This window comes from Acanthochromis polyacanthus, chromosome 1, assembly GCF_021347895.1.
Source record: "Acanthochromis polyacanthus isolate Apoly-LR-REF ecotype Palm Island chromosome 1, KAUST_Apoly_ChrSc, whole genome shotgun sequence".
NCBI lineage: Eukaryota > Metazoa > Chordata > Actinopteri > Pomacentridae > Acanthochromis > Acanthochromis polyacanthus.
Window position 1 is genome coordinate 14,180,776 of NC_067113.1, and position 18,798 is coordinate 14,199,573.

Genomic DNA, 18,798 nt, shown 5'->3' on the forward strand with positions numbered 1-18,798 from the left:
CACAGAGAGCTCAACAATGGCTTTATGAGACATTTTGGGGGTATAAATGCTTCTTCACAGCAGTATGAAAAAGTCAATGATAATGTTTTGTCATTTTTGTCTACATTCATGCTCTATATGTGACTCTGCAGCCAGTAGACCGTTGAAAATGATGAAATTAGGCTGATCAGCTAGCTATGTCTAAAGGTAACAAACCTCACTAATGCAGTTCTCTAAATCCATACTAAAATATGAGTGAAAAAACTAAAATTTGTGCCTCACCGAGAGATTTCTCTGACAGTTACTGAACAGTATATTTCCCAAAATACCCTTTTAAATGATGACATGAATGCTATTTTGGTATTACAATTTTTATAAAAGAGTAAAAAATACTGTACATTGAAACACAGCAGATTGTTAAGGCATTGCACATTGGTAGGATTTCTCCTTCAGACATGTTCAGGATGATCATCTTCACTTATTCATACACACTGGAAGGCCATCAGCTGAGTGCCAACTTGCTCCACTCGATCACCATGTTCCTTATTTCCTCCTGAGCCTCCTCAAGGTGACGAGTCTGCTGGGTCCACCTCAGAAAGAAGCCTGAAGGACAGACAAGGGTCCAAGTAAACACTAACACATCAACAACACTGTGATTCCACTGCTGATTCTGAATATGGGTCAGAAAGATGGAGTTGTGCCAATCGAAGCTCACCTCTCCAGAGCTGCAGGGACTGAGGGTGAACTGAGGGCCAGATTGCCAGCTCAGTGGGCTCGTACAGGGGGTTAGAGTAGTAATCTTTCTCCCTGGGCCTAAGCAAGGCTTGGAACAAACAGTGTGTCTTATCCTTCACTCCCATGGCACACCTGAATGGCAAAGGGTGAGGAGAAAGGGTGAAAGTTCCAAAGAAAGCTGTACACGACAATTCCTGTCTGTAATGACGACTAACACTGTAAAATGAGCCTGACCTTTCGTGATCGCTGTTACACAGAAAGGTGCCATAGTCAGAGGCGTAGACTTCAGTTGCCAGTCTGAGGAGCAGCGCCTCGGAGAAGCCCAGAGCCAGAGGGAACTGACGCCACAGCTGCCACACACAGTCCAGCAGAAGCAGGAAGACCGGAGACTCCTGCTGGAGGCGAGCGTGGGAGTAGGCTGAGTGGGCACATCGCTGCTGGAACGGGTGTCCTGCCTGCAGACAAGAACACTCAATCATATAAACATTCATATAGCCACAACAAACACACTGTTCTATGTCATGTCAACTTCAGATGTTTATTGTACTTTGTGCAAGACAGTATTATGCCCATTATATTTGTCTTGGTTTCAACTCTAAAGTGCCTTTAAAGTATTAGAAAATACATTCCCATCTCTTTTTTAAACCTGTTTCAATGGGATATGGCATGTAATGATGTTTATGTGGATGCAGTCAAGTAAAATGATGATGCACAGAATCTATCCACATCCTCTAATCCAGGGGCTCCCAAACTGTTCAATCCCCCATCTCCTGAAATAACAGTTACAGATACTTTCAACCCCCACTATCCTCAGAGGTTGTGCCCAGTCGTGCACATGCACTAATAGGCCTATACAAACACAGGCAACACAAAGGAACACAAGAGCTTGACAAAAATAATATTATTTAATTGGAATTTAATATAAGCTAGTACATTGGTCAAAGTAACCTCCATGTATAAACTGTAGTACTGAGTCAACATACAGCATGTAGAAGTGTGTGTGTGTCACTATATGACGCTTATGCGTTATGTCAAAAATCTACTTTTTCTTAGTCTCTAAAAATAGAAATCATCCTGCATCTCAGATCACTTCGGGTCCCAATGATCTAATCCATAAAAGGTACCTGTGTTTTATGTGTTAAATCTCTCCCATGTATTGCTCTTGAATTACAGAACAATCAGTTTTCTGCATATTTAAGTAGGAAAGACTAATTGGCAAAGATTTTTACAGCAGCCTGTCTGTCTTTGTATGTTATATGTCTGGTATCAATTCAAACTCGAGAGCTCAGAGTGTTAAGGAGTTATTTCTGTGAAATAAGTGCTACCTCATTCAAATGCAAATCTATGCAGCAAGATGCTCCAAAACCTAATTAGAACATCTGCTCCATATGTGGTACCTGTAGTGTAAATATGAATCTCGAGTATGCATCATTCTTGGCTTATCTTGTATGATCACATCTAAAATGTTGCATTCTTTAACAGTAAATTGTTGTTGTACAAGGTAAGAGACAAGTCAGACTGTGTAAAGCACAACCATCTGTTCGTACTAGCTGAAGACAGGTGAAAAACGTGGAATAAAAAAAACAGAAAGGTGACATAACACATCTTTCATTTACCAACATACTGAAAGTTGGTCTGTGAAAAGGAGTCCTAATGTTTGAAAAAGAAAACAATTTCCTTCTGAAACACTGGGAACCACATTTTATTAAATGTGTGCTCGCTGCATGCAGCAGACTCAATATGACCTTTTTTTGTCAAGGCATTTCCTGGCAGAGTTGGGCTGTGGAGCAATATCCTTTAAGAAAGAGATTTGCTCATATAGACATGTGAGCTCAACGGTTAGCTGAAAATGTGAAACTAAACAAAATATTGCAACATGTTTTTACATTGGTTATAACTGCTTTACTCAGAGTTCATGAACTGGATTTTATTTATTGGAATATTTGATCTTCATTTAAATTATTCAACTATTTAAATGTATTAAACGTTATGAATGTTTTGCATACCCAGATGATTTAGACAGTTTATAATATTTATTATTATCTATCCATCCACCCATTATCTATACACCACTTAATCCTCATTAGGGTTGCACGGGGGCTGGAGTCTATCCCAGCTGACAGGACAAAGGCAAGGGACACCCTGTACAGGTCGTAAGTCTATTACAGGGCTACACATAGAGACAAACAAGAACACTCACATTTACACCTGTGGACAATTTCAAATTAGATAGATAGATAGATAGATAGATAGATAGATAGATAGATAGATAGATAGATAGATAGATAGATAGATAGATAGATAGATAGATAGATAGATAGATAGATAGATAGATAGATAGATACTTTATTAATCTCCAAAGAGAAATTCACAATTATCACAATTATCAATTAACCTCAGCATCTGTTTTGACTGTGGGAGAAAGGTGGAGTACCCGGTGGGTGAACTGAGGACTGGGAGAACATGCAAACTCCATGCAGAAAGATTACAGGCCCAGACTGGGATGTGAACCAGGGACCTTCTTGCTGCAAGGCAACGGTGCTAATCACTAATGCACTATGCAAGCCCAGAAAATTATTGTATCCAATGAAATGAAGATGAAAGGTAGAGAGATTTGCACTATTTCCTCATGTAATGTTGCACCTCCGTCCTACAATACATAATTACTCCGCCAAGGAACGTGGCAGAGTTATGTGATGATAGTATACGTGAATCCTTCCTTCCTTCCGTCTGTGCACAACACTACTCAAAAACAGACAAACGGATTTAGATGAAATTTTCAGGGAAGGTCAGAAATGACACAAGGACCACCTCATTAGATTTTGGCAGTAATGCAGCTCATAGTCTAGATCCGTGGATTTCTTAAAGATTTCCCATTGAGATAGTGACACAGCATCTGATAGCATCGCAGAGTCACTGTAACTATGACAACAAGTGAACACTACTTCAGCTGCCTGCTGATGATCACATGATTGCAATCCTACTACAAATGCACCGCTGTTGTCTTGTCGGAAAAGATATAATGAACAATTAATTAAACTGTGGGGGGGAGTCCCATCAATTCCTGCCACCCATTACATATTTAGGTCAGGCAATTCAGTATCCGTACATAGCATACACATGCATAACACACGCCTGTGCTCAGCGTAAAGTCAGGGTATGAACCGTCTTGACGGAGTACAATGCTCTCTGAGTGCTTTTCTCATTCTGTAATGATATTTGTCTGTCTGATGCTTTTAAAAAAAGAAACATTTTAGCACTCACCCTCAGTTGGCTTGATATAGAGCTTCTGTTGTACTCTGACTAATAGGTTATTCATTACTCTGCAAAGGAGGCTTGTCTGTCTGTCTGTCTGTTACCAACATTACATACAAAATGGATTAATGGATTTAGATGATATTTTCAGGGAAGGTCAGAAATGTCACAAGAACCAAGTGATTAGATTTCGGCAGTGATGCAACTTATAGTCTGGATCCATGGATTTTTTAGACGTCAGCCGTCGGAAATGATGCAAGCAATGAGTAGCCTTGGCGCAGTACTGCACTCTCTGAGTGCTTTTCTTGTTTTAGGTTTTGTTATTTTATTTTGTCATATTTTTTTTTTACCTGAAGCAAGCTTTCTGTTGCAATTTTTTGTCAATGCTTTCATTTAAGCACTGCATTTATACCTGCAGCCACTCCCTCTCCAGCAGAGCCAGGAATCCGTCCAGTGTGCGGCAGCAGGGGTCCATGATGAGCTGAGCTAGAGTGCTGATGAGCAAAGAGGAGTCTGTCCCTTCAGAGCCGTGAACCAGAACAGAATGACCGTCCCTGCACAAAAAACAATACATACTCTACAGTCATGTTCCTTTTCATGCACAATGAAAGGCTCACATGCGTTTATTCCTGAGCAAAACGACAACAGAAACCTCCTGTTCACACTGCTGAAAGGATTGAAATGTTTTAGAGGTGTCTGTTGGTGCTGGAGGTATTTGTTACGCAATCCTGATTTCTTTGTCTAGCCTTCACCTGTGGTATTTTTCTGAAGGTCCTGGCTAGATAGAGGTGATAAACCTCACACAGGCTACATTTGCAAAATCAATACTGTATTGTGAATAGAATAAATTGATAACATAATATTAAAATATTCTTTAGACAGTTTCCCTCCAATGAATTTTTCAAAGTGAGAACATATCCTCAGAAAAACACATCGATGTAACTATACAAACGTGATAAATGAACAACAGGAGTAAATGGATACGTTGTTTTTTCTTGATAAATAACAATACAGTTATCTACCATGTATATCCTATCCTACTACAGTTATTGATCAAGTAAACCAATAACTGATATTTAGAACCAGTCTACATTTGCAGTAAAAATCACGGTGTCAAAATTTTGACACCAGGATTGTTAAAATGTCTTTGCTTATTTATGTTTTACACATGCTTAATTAAAAAACAACTTTTCAACACTTAGTCTTCAATGTTAAAATTCTAAAACTCATGACGTGTAGCCAGTCAGATAGGTGGGATATTGATCGATACAGAGAAGTAGCAGCACCAGAACCAAAGTAACACATTTTTAAATGCATATTTTGTATAGCAATTGGTTAAAAAGTTTGAATACCAATAAGATAAGAAAGAAAGAAATATCATTCCTTGTAGTTCTTACCTCTCCACACACTCAGCCAGAAGGCCGGCGGTCGACAGAGCAGTCTGGACATAAGAAAGCCACTTTGAATTCTCCAGCTTACTGAGCCAGCGGTCCATGTTATTTGACTCGTCACCACAGGCCTCCACCAGTTTAATCAGACTCTCCTGGAGAGCTTTACCTCTGCCCACACACACATGATCACAGTAAACATAAAGAGGTTAGTTTCAGGTGATGCATCATCAAATGACGACAGCACCCTCCTCCATTATACACTGCTCAAAAAAATTAAAGGAACACTTTTTAATCTAAGTATTGCATCAAATCAGTGAAACATGTGCGATACTGATCTGGTCAAGTAAGTAACTGAGGGGCTTTTTAGTCAGTTTCAGCTGCTTTGGTGTTCATAAAATCAACAACAGATGCACTAGAGGGGTAACAATGAGACTACCCCCAAAACAGGAATGAGTTTACAGGTGAAGGCCACTGACATTTTTTTTCCTTCCTAATGTTTACCTACTGTTTTTCACTAGTTTTGCATTTGGCTAGGGTCACAGTCACTTCTGGTAGCATGAGGCGATACCTGGACCCTACAGAGGTTCCACAGACAGTCCAACTCCTACAGGATGCCACATCAATGCGTGCCATTGCCAGAAGGTTTGCTGTGTCTCCCAGCACATTCTCAAGCGCATGGAGTAGATTCCAGGAGACAGGCAGTTAGTCTGGGAGAACTTGACAGGGCTGTCGAAGGTCCTAAACCAATCAGCAGGACAGGTATCTGCTCCTTTGTGCAAGGAGGAACAGGATGAGCACTGCAATAGCCCTACAAAATGACCTCCAGCAGACCACTGGTGTGAATGTCTCTGATCAAACAATCAGAAAGAGATTTAATGAGAGTGGTCTGAGGGCCCAGCGTCCTCTCGTGCCCACTGTTCTCGCTGACTGGCACCGTGGAGCTCGGCTGGCATTTGCCATAGAACACATGAATTTGCAAGTCCACCACTGGTGCCCTGTGCTTTTCACAGATGAGAGCAGGTTCACCCTGAGCACATGTGACAGACATGAAAGGGTCTGGAGAAGCCGTGGAGAACATTATGCTGCCTGTAACATTGTTCAGCATGACTGGTTTGGTGGTGGGTCAGTGATGGTGTGGGGAGGCATATCCATGGAGGGACACACAGACCTCTACAGGCTGGACAATGGCATTCTGACTGCCTTTAGGTATCAGGATGAAATCCTTTGACCCATTGTCAGACCCTACATTGGTGCAGTGGTCCTGGATTCCTTCTGGTGCACGACAATGCCCAGTCTTATGTGGTAAGAGAACTTATGCAGTTCCTGGAGGATGAAGGAACTGATACCATTAGCTGGCCCCCATGCTCACCTGACCTGAATCCAATAGAACACCTTTGGAACATTATGTTTTGTTCCATCCGACACCATCAGGTTGCTCCTCAGACTGTCCAGGAGCTCAGCGATGTCCTGGTCCAGTTCTGGGAGGAGATACCCCAGGACACCATCTGTCGTCTCATTCAGAGCTTGTCCCGGCATCGTCAGTCATGCATACAAGCACATGGAGGCCATACAAACTACTGAACACCATTTTGAGTTGCTGCCAAGGAATTTCAGAAAGATGGACTAGCCTGCCACATCAGTTTTTCACTTTGATTTTGGGGTGTCTTGAATTTAGCCCTCCTGGGGGGTTGATAATTTTCATTCCCATCAAACAATGTGGCACTTTTCATTCCTAACACATTATCCAGTCCATATCAGTGCTAATATCCAGTTTGTTTTTCCCCCGTATTGAAATATGACGTATTTTCAAAGTGTTCCTTTAATTTTTTTGAGCAGTGTATATTTCCCTGCATACACACCTTTCCATCTGTCTGTGCAGTCTCTTCCAGTGGCTATAGCAGGATTTGGACTCAAACCCTCCACCTGTCATGCGGGCCTGTTGAGCCTGCTGACTGGAGCGGGTGTCAATAATGTAACCTTTGTCTGAGCCGTCAATCACAGCCTGGAGGAGGAGCTCGTCTTCCCTGCAGCGCTTCCTATTGGCTCCCGTCAGTGGCTGGCTACTGCGCATGATTACCTGAAAAGCATTTGCCCGGTTAGCAAAGATCAGTTATATGTTTAGGTTAGCAGTGAGCACTATAACACCTCACCATGCCATTCTTCCTGTGGTGGTAGCAGAGGACAGGAAAACGTCCTCCCTGTCTGAATTTGGCCACTTTCCTCAGTGTGTCGTCATCGATATTGTTTGGGACGATGACTGCTGGAGGGTAGGAGGGACACACTGAGTAGTCTCTGTTCACACTACTCAGCCTCCACCGGCCATGCTGCAAACACAGGAGAGAGTCAGTGGTGAAGGACAGTCGCAAGGGGTGGCAGCTGGATATTTACGTCACAGGAAACTCTCTAACGGGGATAATTCAGTTTGGTTCTGCACTTTGATTTGACTCTTGACCTCATGTAGGGGTAGAAAAGTCCAACTAAATTTTGGGGGTTAAGCAATGAATCCATAGCATGTGCTTTGCACTTTAGGTTAATCCTTAGTGGATCTTTCAGTGTGTCTAGACACATTATTAATGTTTCAAGGAGCAAACACTTTTGGGAAATGCACTTATTTGATTTGTTATATAGAAAAAAGTCATTACTAACACTACTCTATGATAAATACAAAGCTACAGTCAGAAGCCAGTTAGTTTATAATAGTACAGAAACTGTAAACAGGGGGGCAGATAACCTCACTACCAGGGCCTCTAAAGCTCAGTCACATTAGTCGAGTTTTAGTATAAAAATGTCTTTCTGTAAGCAAGATCCTCCCCCAAAAAACCCCCACAAATGACTGTTTCTAGACTTTGACATTTGAATGGGAAAAAGACAGAAATGATCACTTACAAAAGCAAAATGTTTGCGAGAAATCTGCAGAAAAGACATTATTTTGCCAACAAATCTGCCAAGGTGGGCCACAAGTAGTACACTTCCAACACTAATAATGACAAGTTTGTTATTAGTGCCAAACATGTTCCTGGTGGTTTGTCACCACGGTCTGCCAGTGTTTCTGCTTTTGGCCAAATTCTACAGAATTGAAACTTTGACTACCAGCGTTATACAGACTATCTACAAATATATCTTTCTCTCTAACCAGATGACCACATCCCCATGGAATCACTGCGGCAATGTTCAAAACAAATTACATTTTTTAAAATTATTATTAAATTAGGATAAAACTGAAATTAATGTGTTTGATGACAAGGAAAGGACAATACGTTTTAGCAAAAACCTCAATTCTGAAGTTTGAGATAACAACCTCTAAAAAAAATACAGAAAGAGTTAAAGGTTTTGTTAAGCTCACTCCTGCGTTTATCTTTTCTTGGGCTGACTACTAAAATGTTCTTTTAACAGGACTTCCTAAGAAGATAAGTAAACAGCAGCAGCTTGTTCCTAATAGTGCTGCTATTATGTTATCCAGCACTAAGAGAACAGAGCACATTACTCCCACTGACAAACAGAACAGATTTATGTTGCTATTGGTGTATAAATCACTGAATGGTTTAGGCCTAGAACACTTCTCTGAGATGTTTAAAGAATATAAAACAAGCAGGGCGTGGCTTAAATCTAGAGACTCGGGCTGTCCAGTAGAACCTGGGTCCAAAATAAACATATAGAAGCAGCATCATACTTGTGCAGTTTTTAAATCAAGGCCAAAAATGTTCCCCATATAATGTGCCTATGATTAAACTTTAAAACTTCCATCCACATGCACTGTGAAATTTATTATTGTTTATCTTTTATTAATATTTTACGGCTACTTTATAACTGTAGTAGCAATGTGTAATACTTTTATTACTAGTGTTACTATGTAATCTTTTCTTTAGACTTCTTTGTTTAAAACTGTGTATTTGATTTTTAAAAGCATTTGTTAGAAAATAATTATTTCTCCTTTGAATGTTCTTTTGCTAATAATTATTTAAAGCACACTGACCTGTCTCTGTGTACAAAATGTGCTGAATCAAATCTAGATTTTTTGATGTACATGATGCACAATTTTGGCTTTTTGTTTTCATGTAACTAATGCTTTTTTGTCAGATTTTGCTAGTCATTGTCTGTAATTTATCATTACAAGGAAAATCTGTGAAATTACATTTGAAAAATATGTGCCACTTTTCAGTCCTATTGTTTTTTATTTTCATTTTAAACTCAAACAGAATTGCAGTTGAGTCAGAATTACCTTTATAAAAATAATGATTTTTGAATGGGGATAGTTTTGACTTGAGTTTTTTAGGTAATGATGGATGTAGATTTATACTTTCTTTGTGTGACTTTATTGATAACTAGCTGTATTTTAACAAAGCAGAGAAAATCTGTAAAATAACAGTAAAATGTTCAAAAAAAAGGTAATTACTTTCAGTGCAGGTGGATTTCTAACCTTTGGACGGAGCCAGACTAGCTGTTTAACCTTGTTTCAGCTAAATAAACTGGCTGCACCTTCATGTTTATCATTCAGACATGAGAGCGCTATTAATCTTCTCATCGAAGAGTCATAAAGAAAGTCAAGGAGAAAATTCCCCCAACTGCCAACTAATTCCTTTAAATCCACTTAAAAGTTAGAGTTTCCCTTTGCAGCTGCCAACAACACAGAACAGCTCAGCTCCTGTAGAAGTGGCAGGAGTCAGGACACTCTCCAGAATATCTGACATTCTCTGGGAATTTTGTGCCCAAAAAACACATGCAACAATGCTGCCTTCAGGGCCCACCCGTCACCATGGCAACATGCTATTCCCAGAGGAAGATGCTTATGTGTTAAGCACCAATTCAAGCTGTATGCAGCACATTCTGGAGCTAAGAGAAAACAAATGAAAGCTAAGCAACAGGGATATCCTGAATCTCGACCTTTGCATTCAGCTTCGCTGGTATTTTCCTGTCATGTGGCTTTCAGATCATTGTTGGAAAATGTTGCCTTTGGGACTTTTTCTTCAATATGTTCTATAAAAGTATGAAGAGAAACAGAGTTTTTTATGATGCTTACAAGCTCTTTCATTTGACTGTAGTAGCTTTCAGGGGATGAGAGACCCCATTGGTCCTGTAGGCTGAGATCAGCAGGCCTGTAAAAGAAAGGATACATCTCCGACACACAGTCCAGACAAGACAGGGTCTGCAGAGAGAGGAACAGAGACTGGAATAAGACATCAAAACAGATGAGACAAAAAGCCAAGATAAAAAAGGAAATAGTCATTCAAGAAATGACAGGAAATGCAAGAATATAATCCTATCAGATAGAAAAGTAAATACTAATTTCCTTATCTCTGTGTGCTGGGCTCCAGGGCTCAGCTGTGTTGTGTTATTATTCAATATACCTCAATAGAGTGTGCAATATTGAGACACTGCTCCATGCCTGGGATGTCGAGCTGGAGCACTTGCAGATCTTTACACTTGATGGTAATTGTTCCTGATGATCCAGACATCCTAGAATCACACACACACATACACAAGACACAATGATTCACGCACAAACAATAAAAACAATGCCCACCTCAGCCCTCAACACTCCATATTTAGACTTTAGCAGTGCAGGAGGCACGACTTGCAGCAGAAAAGGAAGGCAAACCCAGTCAGCTAGGATCTGAGTATGTGTGTGGGAGTTGGGTTTCTCTTCCTTATAAATGGGCGTTTGACACCTTCTCTCAAAAATAGCATCAATTGGTTCCAGCAGCACTTTCACAAAGCTGAGAAAAACCTGTTAGTAGCAAGCGACACGCAACATGAGCGAAGAGAAAAAGAGGAGCTGCGGTAATCTTGTTAGGAAATTTCCTTCTCTGGCAGCGTGAGAAGGACAACAGACACAAGGCAACACTGGTAATTTCCAACCTTTCACTGAGACCTGCATTAGAGAAGAAGCCCGAATAGCCCAAAAGGTTTTCCACACTGGTTAAAAAAAGATGTGAGGGGGTAATTAGACAATGGATTACACAGTGTTTATTAGTGTGATTATCAGGTTGATCATGCAAAAATGATCCATAAGAGCACCATTAAACATTATAATTAGATTTTTTTGAGCAAGCTAACACATCATTGAGAGTGTTAATTGAATTAAGTGTCAAGTTTGGGCAATTTGGCAGCAAATGTAACTAGAAGCTGGAGTTATCTTCATGTTATGACACAAAACTAAACTTCTTGGTTTAGATTAAGGCAGTGGTCAATCACTTTTCTTTCCCCTTCAGCCACTCACCTTTTCTCAATGGCATCTATGTTCCTGAGCAGCAGCAGGACCTGCCGGGAGCTGCCCTCCTCCCTGTCCGAGAAGAGCAGGTGGTGGCCGGTGATGCACAGGGTTCCTCTGCTCGGCGGGTGGAGCGGCTGCCGGAGCACAACATCCTCCACATTGGCCGTCTTGATGTGCTCAGAAAACTCCATGAGCTCCCCTTCAAACGTCAAAAACACCTCCACTACACAACTTTTTTCTTTTCTTTTCTTTTCTTTTTTTATTTCAACAAGTACCCGTCGCCTTTACTCCAAATCACTTCCACGCCTCTCTCGTTAGAAACTGAAAGCAAGCTTCCTCCTCTTAACGCACAGCTGGCTGAGCAGCGCTGCAGTTGCGCACTGTTTGTTTGACGATAATAAATCTATAAATAGAAAAAGACTTCGTTTTTTCACCCTGAACGCTACCATCCCCTCGTGTGGCCTTACACCTTCTTACGCACACAGCTCGGTGAGCAGGAGGCGGCGCTGGAAATGGAAAATGTGTTGCTTGAAGCGACAAACGACGGAACTGAACGTTTCCTGTGAAGCAGAAACAGTGAAATGTGTCACATATGTTGCTGGTGAAACTTGTGCACACTGTATGGGGGGAGAGAAGCAAACAAATAGAGGTGTGCCTGTAATATCATAAATGACCACCAGATGGAGCCATGCGTAAAGCTACAAAACCTAAATCACGACCCAGCTGACAGTTTGGCTTCTGTAGTGGACTTCTTAGTGTTGATGAAATTAGATTCACATTCATTGAGCTGGTGAATGGCTTAGTCATATTTTATAAGATCATAATTTTGTATGTCCACCTGAAAATAACAGTGTTGTTTTTTGGGGGGATATTCAGTAAACTCATATTTTCAGACTCATTTTAGCAAATTTCTCACAAAGATACTGATATATGCACAGTTTTTTCCCACCAAATTGCACAGAACATCAAGCCTCTCCTGTAATGGAAGTGACATATTATCAGAGACAACATAGGGGACAGATTTGCCACATAAATAATCTAAATGATCTGTGGAAGAATTCAGATGATAGTGGATTTCTGACAAATGTCCTGGTGTTTCTCCCAAAATCACTTGCCTCATTTTATATCTTATTAAAGTCGACAAACCTTTCAAGCTTTTTTTTAGATCAAATTTGACTTGTGATCAATATATGCAGTTCTTATGACCCTGTGACCCCTTGTCATTCATTCATTTAGATAGAAGGGACTTGTGAGCCCAGAATAACTGACTGGAGTGTTATCTACTTAGCCGTCAAGTGGCAAGCTTTTCCTATAAGGACTTTGATATTTTTATGACAACTCTTCCCCTGATGGCCCACAGACAGATGCAGACATAAAATACAGTGCTGTAAAAGTATGCCTTCACTGGACAAAACACTAAAAAAAAAAGATCTTCAACTCCCATATAATATAGCTATATTTAGACTTATGTAACATTTTTAAATAAAGCTGACAACATTTAGCCTGACAAGCTGTCAGTCTGCCTGTCAGTGTTTATTCAGGGCCGATGCAGTGTTTCATTTTTAAGCCTTTATCAGATACCAGTGATGATGCTGAAATTTTTGTGCATTCCTTGTAAAAAAAAAGTTTGAAAAAGAGCAGTAGTTTTCCCTGTAATGTCGTGGAGTGCAGTTACATACTGTACAGAATAATTCTGCCTTTTTTGTACTTCACTTGAGTATTTCAGTGTTTTGCTGCTTCATTTTAAAGAGGAAAATCTAATCTTTAATTGACCATATGTGGCTGTTTGACAACTGTGGTTATTTATTTTGGTGAGTGATGACTTCACAAGTAAGTAAGCACATTTACTCATACATTTTAATTAGATACAATTTTAAGTTACTTGTATTTTACTGGAGTATTTCCATTTTCTGATACTTTATACTTCCATTTCACTATATTTCAAAGACAAATGTTGCAGTTCTTAGTCCCGATAACTTAAATTACTTTGTATGTTTAGTCTATTAATACAAAATAAAGTCAAGAAATAAATTACGATGTAAAATGACAGGTTAGGATAAAACTTAAATGAGGTTAAATTAACAAGCTACCCAGCAGATGAACGACACAAAGTAGTTAAATCATTTTCAGTTTCAACATTACAGTGGTGTAATGCATGGAAAATTATAATCCAGTATTGTGAAATTTGCCAGTCTGGATCATGAGTAGCTGCACTTTTATCCTTTTTTTCATAAGTACACACTGAAATGAGTGACTACAGTATTTCTTTCCGTTCATTCTGCCACCTTTGCTGACAACATAATACGCAAAAAAAAGCACTCAGCGGATTAACAGAAACAGTACAGAAGACGCACTTAGACACGAAAATCTCCAAATAACTTTAACTCGTCGAAATTATAAATGATTTTCCGTCATTCTGTGAAACCCAACCTTTGCTGTAAGCTCTTAATGTTTGCCTTTCTCACACAGAAAGGCGCATTAATCAGCCAGCCTCTCTGTCCTCTGGATGGGCGGTCACTGTTTCATTTCTCCCTATAAAGGAGGAATGGACCTGTTGCGCTCCAATCGCCAAACTGCCGCAGCAGAAGGAGAAAGTCTGACGTGAATCCCCGAGGTTTAGCCACTTCTGCGCGGATGGATATTAAAGAGTTCGGAGACGAGTCTTCCGAGGGAGACACGGAGGATCTGGACAGCCTGAAAGCGCTGACGGAGAAGCTGAAGTTACAGACCCGCAGACCATCTTATCTGGAGTGGCAGGAGCGGGTCCAGAGTGGACCGTGGAAGGAAAGGAATTCAGCAGAGAGCCCGGACTCTGGAGAGCAAGTCGTCTCCATGCCTGCACTCCTGAAAAATGAGAAGTCAGAGCTGGTTGTGCGCAACATCTGTGGCTTTGATACTATTGATGATGCGTTGGAGTTTCTGAGGAAAGAGCTGGTGAGTATTTTATCTCATTATTACCTAATGATATATAATAAAGAAGTGGGATAATAACTATTTTAGTGCAGAGGATCTCTTTAGACAACAGATCCATTCACTGAGAATCCACTTTATTTCTTCACCTCTCAGATAGATATTCATCTCCTCAGGTGTCAGTGATCTGCTTTGCATGAGTGCTTCCCTTGATCCAAAAGACAGCAAAACAATAAGACGGCTCTTTCCTCATAGTCTCAGCCTCTAACCCTGATATTTCACATGCCAATAATTTGCACAGTCCGATGAGAAGATAGAAACTATCATTCATATCCAAACGTTCACACATGCTCTGATATATCACACTCAATCTCATTTTCTTCTCCCCTCAGAGGGAGATGCAAGTTCAGGACAACCGTCTGGCCCGCCAGCTCATCCGTCTGCGAGGGGAGATCCACCGGCTGAAGGTGGAGCAGGTGTGCGACCGTCACAAAGAGATGCTGGACGATGCCACGTACGAGCTGGAGGAGTGCGGAGAGGAGTCAGACCTGCTGTGTGACATCCCCATGAAGGCTGCCTTCGCATTGTCCACCCCTCTCAAACACCTGGGCCTCACCAAGATGAACATCAACTCCAGACGTTTCTCACTGTGTTAAAAAAAAACCACAAGCCTTACTCACACTACTGAGGATGTGCCTCCTCTGTGTTTGTGTAGACATGTAATTAGGGTTGTTTCCTCTTTGGGAGGTGTTGCAGGGTCAGAGTGAAGAGTGGCTGCCAGATACTGGTGCCAAGAGTAAAAATTTAATGTGTGCCTTGGCTTGATATGCATGAGGAAGCCTCAGAGTGTAGGCCTGTAGGGGCACACACCTTTACTACCAACACAGCTTCCTGCTGGACAGAGTCTGGCTGCTCTGCTGTTGACTCATCTTCACACAGTACAGAGAGAATGAGAGAAGACTAGACTGAAATGTGAGGTGGAATGAGCACTGTGTCAGATATCAGATAGCATCAAGGTCATTTGGTGTTGCCAAAACAAAGTTTCCGGTGTGTCAAAGAAGTGCACAGGGAGAGTAGAAATGTTTTGATGAAATAGTGTCATAGGAGAAGAAGAAATCTTAATTTTGGGACACAAAATAGAGATTTTTCAGATCATTCGCATTTCTTTACATCAGTGGTTCCCAATTTTATTCAATGATTTTTTTTTTATTCAAGCAGTGCTACTTTAACTTCAGTCATCTCAGGGCATTTCTCATGGTAAGGTCAAGACTTTACGACAATATGCAATGAAAAGAAAGCCAACAGTTCCCTTTGAGCAGCTCTTTAGCAACAGCAGGAAGCAAAATAAAATGCCCTTCAGCTAGTAAAAACCTCCAGCAGAAGCAGGCTTGAGGAGGACAGCCATCTGCCTCGACCGGTTCAGGTGACCTGAACTGATCACCTGTTTAGCGTGACGCTAAACAGGAGAGAAATAAGGAAAGCAGAAACAAATAGCACATAAGAGAACAATGGACACTGGGGAGGTTAGTGAGGCCAGTAACAAAAGCAGAAGATACCTGCAAGGAGGACAAAATTAAACATCTAAAGAAGAGAGGAAAGATAAAGTTAGTGATATTCAGTGGTGGCTTATCCTATGGTCAGAGAGCGAAGGAGATGAGAGTAGAGAAGAGGTGCTCAGTGCATCATGGGAAGTCTGCCGGCAGTCTGGGCCTATAGCAGCAAAACTAAGTGATGGATCAAAGTCACCTGAGCAGCTCTAACTATAACTTAGAAGTCATAATGCTGATCTGGGAGGCCTTGAGGCAATTAACGGATAGGAACTACAAAAACCCCAGATTTTTCCTTTCAAATCATTTCACTTCAAAACTCTGGCTGCAGTGGTTCCATGCAATGATGGAAAGCCACACTCAGACAGGCATTGCTTCAGTTTAAGAGGTCAAAAGTGTAAAAGTTGGGAGCCACTGCTATGATGAAATCAAAAAGTATGACGGCAGTGCTTCTGAAATGTTCAGCAGCACTTTAGAGTAAACAGTGACTTTTAAAACAAAAACATGCTCCAAGCCCTCATCAAACCATTGTCTCTAGCAGTGACCTCACAGGAAGCAGGAGGTCACACTCCAGCATTTTTACACCTCTTATTCACAAACCTAAAATTTCCCTGCAGCCTCTCCGACGTAGTGACAGGACCCAGCAGGCTGTGTGCCTCATGCATTTTGCATTTTCCATTACCATGTCCAGATGCTGCAGAGAACAGATTACAAGCTATATATGGCTGGACAGAGACCAAGTGTATGTTGTTGCTCAGTGGAAAATGCAGTACAAGATAAATGATATGTAGCTCAGTAAAAACAAGTAAGAAGAATGAATGTTTTCTTTTTTACATTTGGATATATAAATGTATAAAAGTTTTAATGAAATTTTTATGACTGTATGCAGATTGTTAAATCGTGCTACTGTAATATGAATATGAATGTACCAACCTGACGAATATAAATGCAAAATGCCGTAAAATCTAAATTGCCTTTTTCACTTTCTTAAGATAAAGTTTGTTAGATAAAGTTTAAAATGCTGATTATTACATGAGTTGACTTTAAAGTAGTTCTGTGCATTTTTCCGTGCGATCTATGCTAAATGTCACAACATATAACGTCTTCATTTCATGCACAATAGAGTCTTCTTTCCTTCCTCGAGACATTCATGACCCGGTGTAGTATCCAAACATATGAATGGGGCCCTAGAGGCATCTTGTTGGACATAATTAGTCAAACAAGACACCAAATATGTGTTGCCAGAGAGTGCTCTCTGTGTGAAATGAGAGCACAACCAGAACTGTGGAACTGATGATAATGTGGAATACTTCAAGATTCGTATGACCACATGCGTGACGTGAGACAACATGGTAATGCGTATCACATGGAAAATGCACAGAGGTGTAAGTATTGCACCCTGAGGCCTTATCATGTAGTGAAAGTTTTTACAACAAAGTGCTGCATACTTGTGTTTCTCATGCTACTCAGCTTTGCCCTGCGGATAGTTTCCCTTGACCTCTTCCCCGTATCATACCACATGTCATCCTACGAGCTGAAGCGTAAATAAAGTATGCTTGTATCCATTTATTATGAACCTAAACATTCTTAGCACATGAGTAAGCATCCGCAGCGAATGCAAAGTTTCACTCACAATCACGAACGAGGCCAGCACCTGCACGGTGAGGAGGAGGGTTGGAAAACTTACTGTATATTGATAGCATCTCAGTTTGATTGCGTAACAGAATGTGATTTCCAACCACATTTGGAAGCAGTGACAACTGTGGTCGAGGGGAAAATAGGAATACCCTTAAAGCCTCACAGGGCCTGCCAAATGCTAATCTCCAAAGATGGCAAGGCTCTTCTTGGTATGTGCCTATTGAATCACACTGTTATTCATCATTCATCTTCTACCATTAGATTCTACGCTCAGTAACTCACACTATGAGCTTCTTATTTGCTAGTTGTGTATTAAAATAAAAATTTTCAACATATATTACTAAAATGTCAGAGCTAAAACAACTTGGCACATCTTCGTAGATTTACCATCTCTATTTTAACGGAAAAAGAGTGAACTCAGGTGGTTTCGTCGCGAGTGAGGCTTAATCTAAGCTGTGGCAGTCTTCTAAGCACATATTTCTGTGCACATCCTGTAAGGTTTGGACTCATTTCCTGCTAGTGCATGCTCTGTAGCAGCAGTCGTTCACCACAAGACAAGCGATGCGGTCCGCAGCTAGAGTTGTCTGACATGTAGCAGCACAGGCACATAGCGTGTTAACAATCTGAGAAACTTGAAACTTCATGCCTCTCATAATGGCTAAATGTGATCATAGTGTGGCTCTTTAAACAGCTACAATAATGATTAGTGATGGACATTTGTCTCCCATGTGTGAGCCAGACACTTGTGACTAGTTGTGGCTATTTTGATATTTTAAGTTATGTAAACAAAGGCCAAAGGCTATTTTTAAAAGCCCTTCTGGCCACAAACTAAAACCACATAGTGGATGATAAAAACCTTGTTGTCTTGAACTCAACCTGACGCATGAAACCTCTGAACAACAAACACAACCACTGCACACACAATATAACTCAATATTAGAGTACTGCTTCCATTCATGTGATGCGATTTACATCTCCTTGAATAAACCCAACCACCACCTCAGCTGCACAGCAATGATGTTTTTCACCTTAAAGGTCACGTCATATATATAGAGTACAGTAAGCAACCCAAAAACATACAAATATAACCTCCCACCAAAGTCTCCTTTTGTAAGCTGTATTGGTTGAGGTG

At 40.7% G+C, this 18,798-nt stretch overlaps 2 protein-coding genes across 2 annotated transcripts; one reads left to right on the top strand and one right to left on the bottom strand.

The window, feature by feature from the left end:
* Positions 1–340: 340 nt before the first annotated feature.
* zgc:154055 (uncharacterized protein LOC556036 homolog) lies at positions 341–12,132 on the bottom strand. Its single transcript, XM_022192449.2, has 10 exons — positions 11,578–12,132; positions 10,706–10,814; positions 10,378–10,503; positions 7,511–7,684; positions 7,220–7,437; positions 5,367–5,528; positions 4,382–4,523; positions 949–1,169; positions 695–846; positions 341–582 (listed from the first exon to the last, which is right to left on the bottom strand). Exons 1-10 carry the CDS (start codon positions 11,760–11,762, stop codon positions 482–484), a joined length of 1,590 nt encoding a protein of 529 aa, XP_022048141.1. The 5' UTR covers positions 11,763–12,132; the 3' UTR covers positions 341–481.
* A 1,991-nt stretch (positions 12,133–14,123) lies between these two features.
* fam167b (family with sequence similarity 167 member B) lies at positions 14,124–16,998 on the top strand. Its single transcript, XM_022192450.2, has 2 exons — positions 14,124–14,505; positions 14,874–16,998. The coding sequence occupies exons 1-2, from the start codon at positions 14,206–14,208 to the stop codon at positions 15,135–15,137; spliced, it is 564 nt and encodes a 187-aa protein (XP_022048142.1). The 5' UTR covers positions 14,124–14,205; the 3' UTR covers positions 15,138–16,998.
* Positions 16,999–18,798: the final 1,800 nt, after the last annotated feature.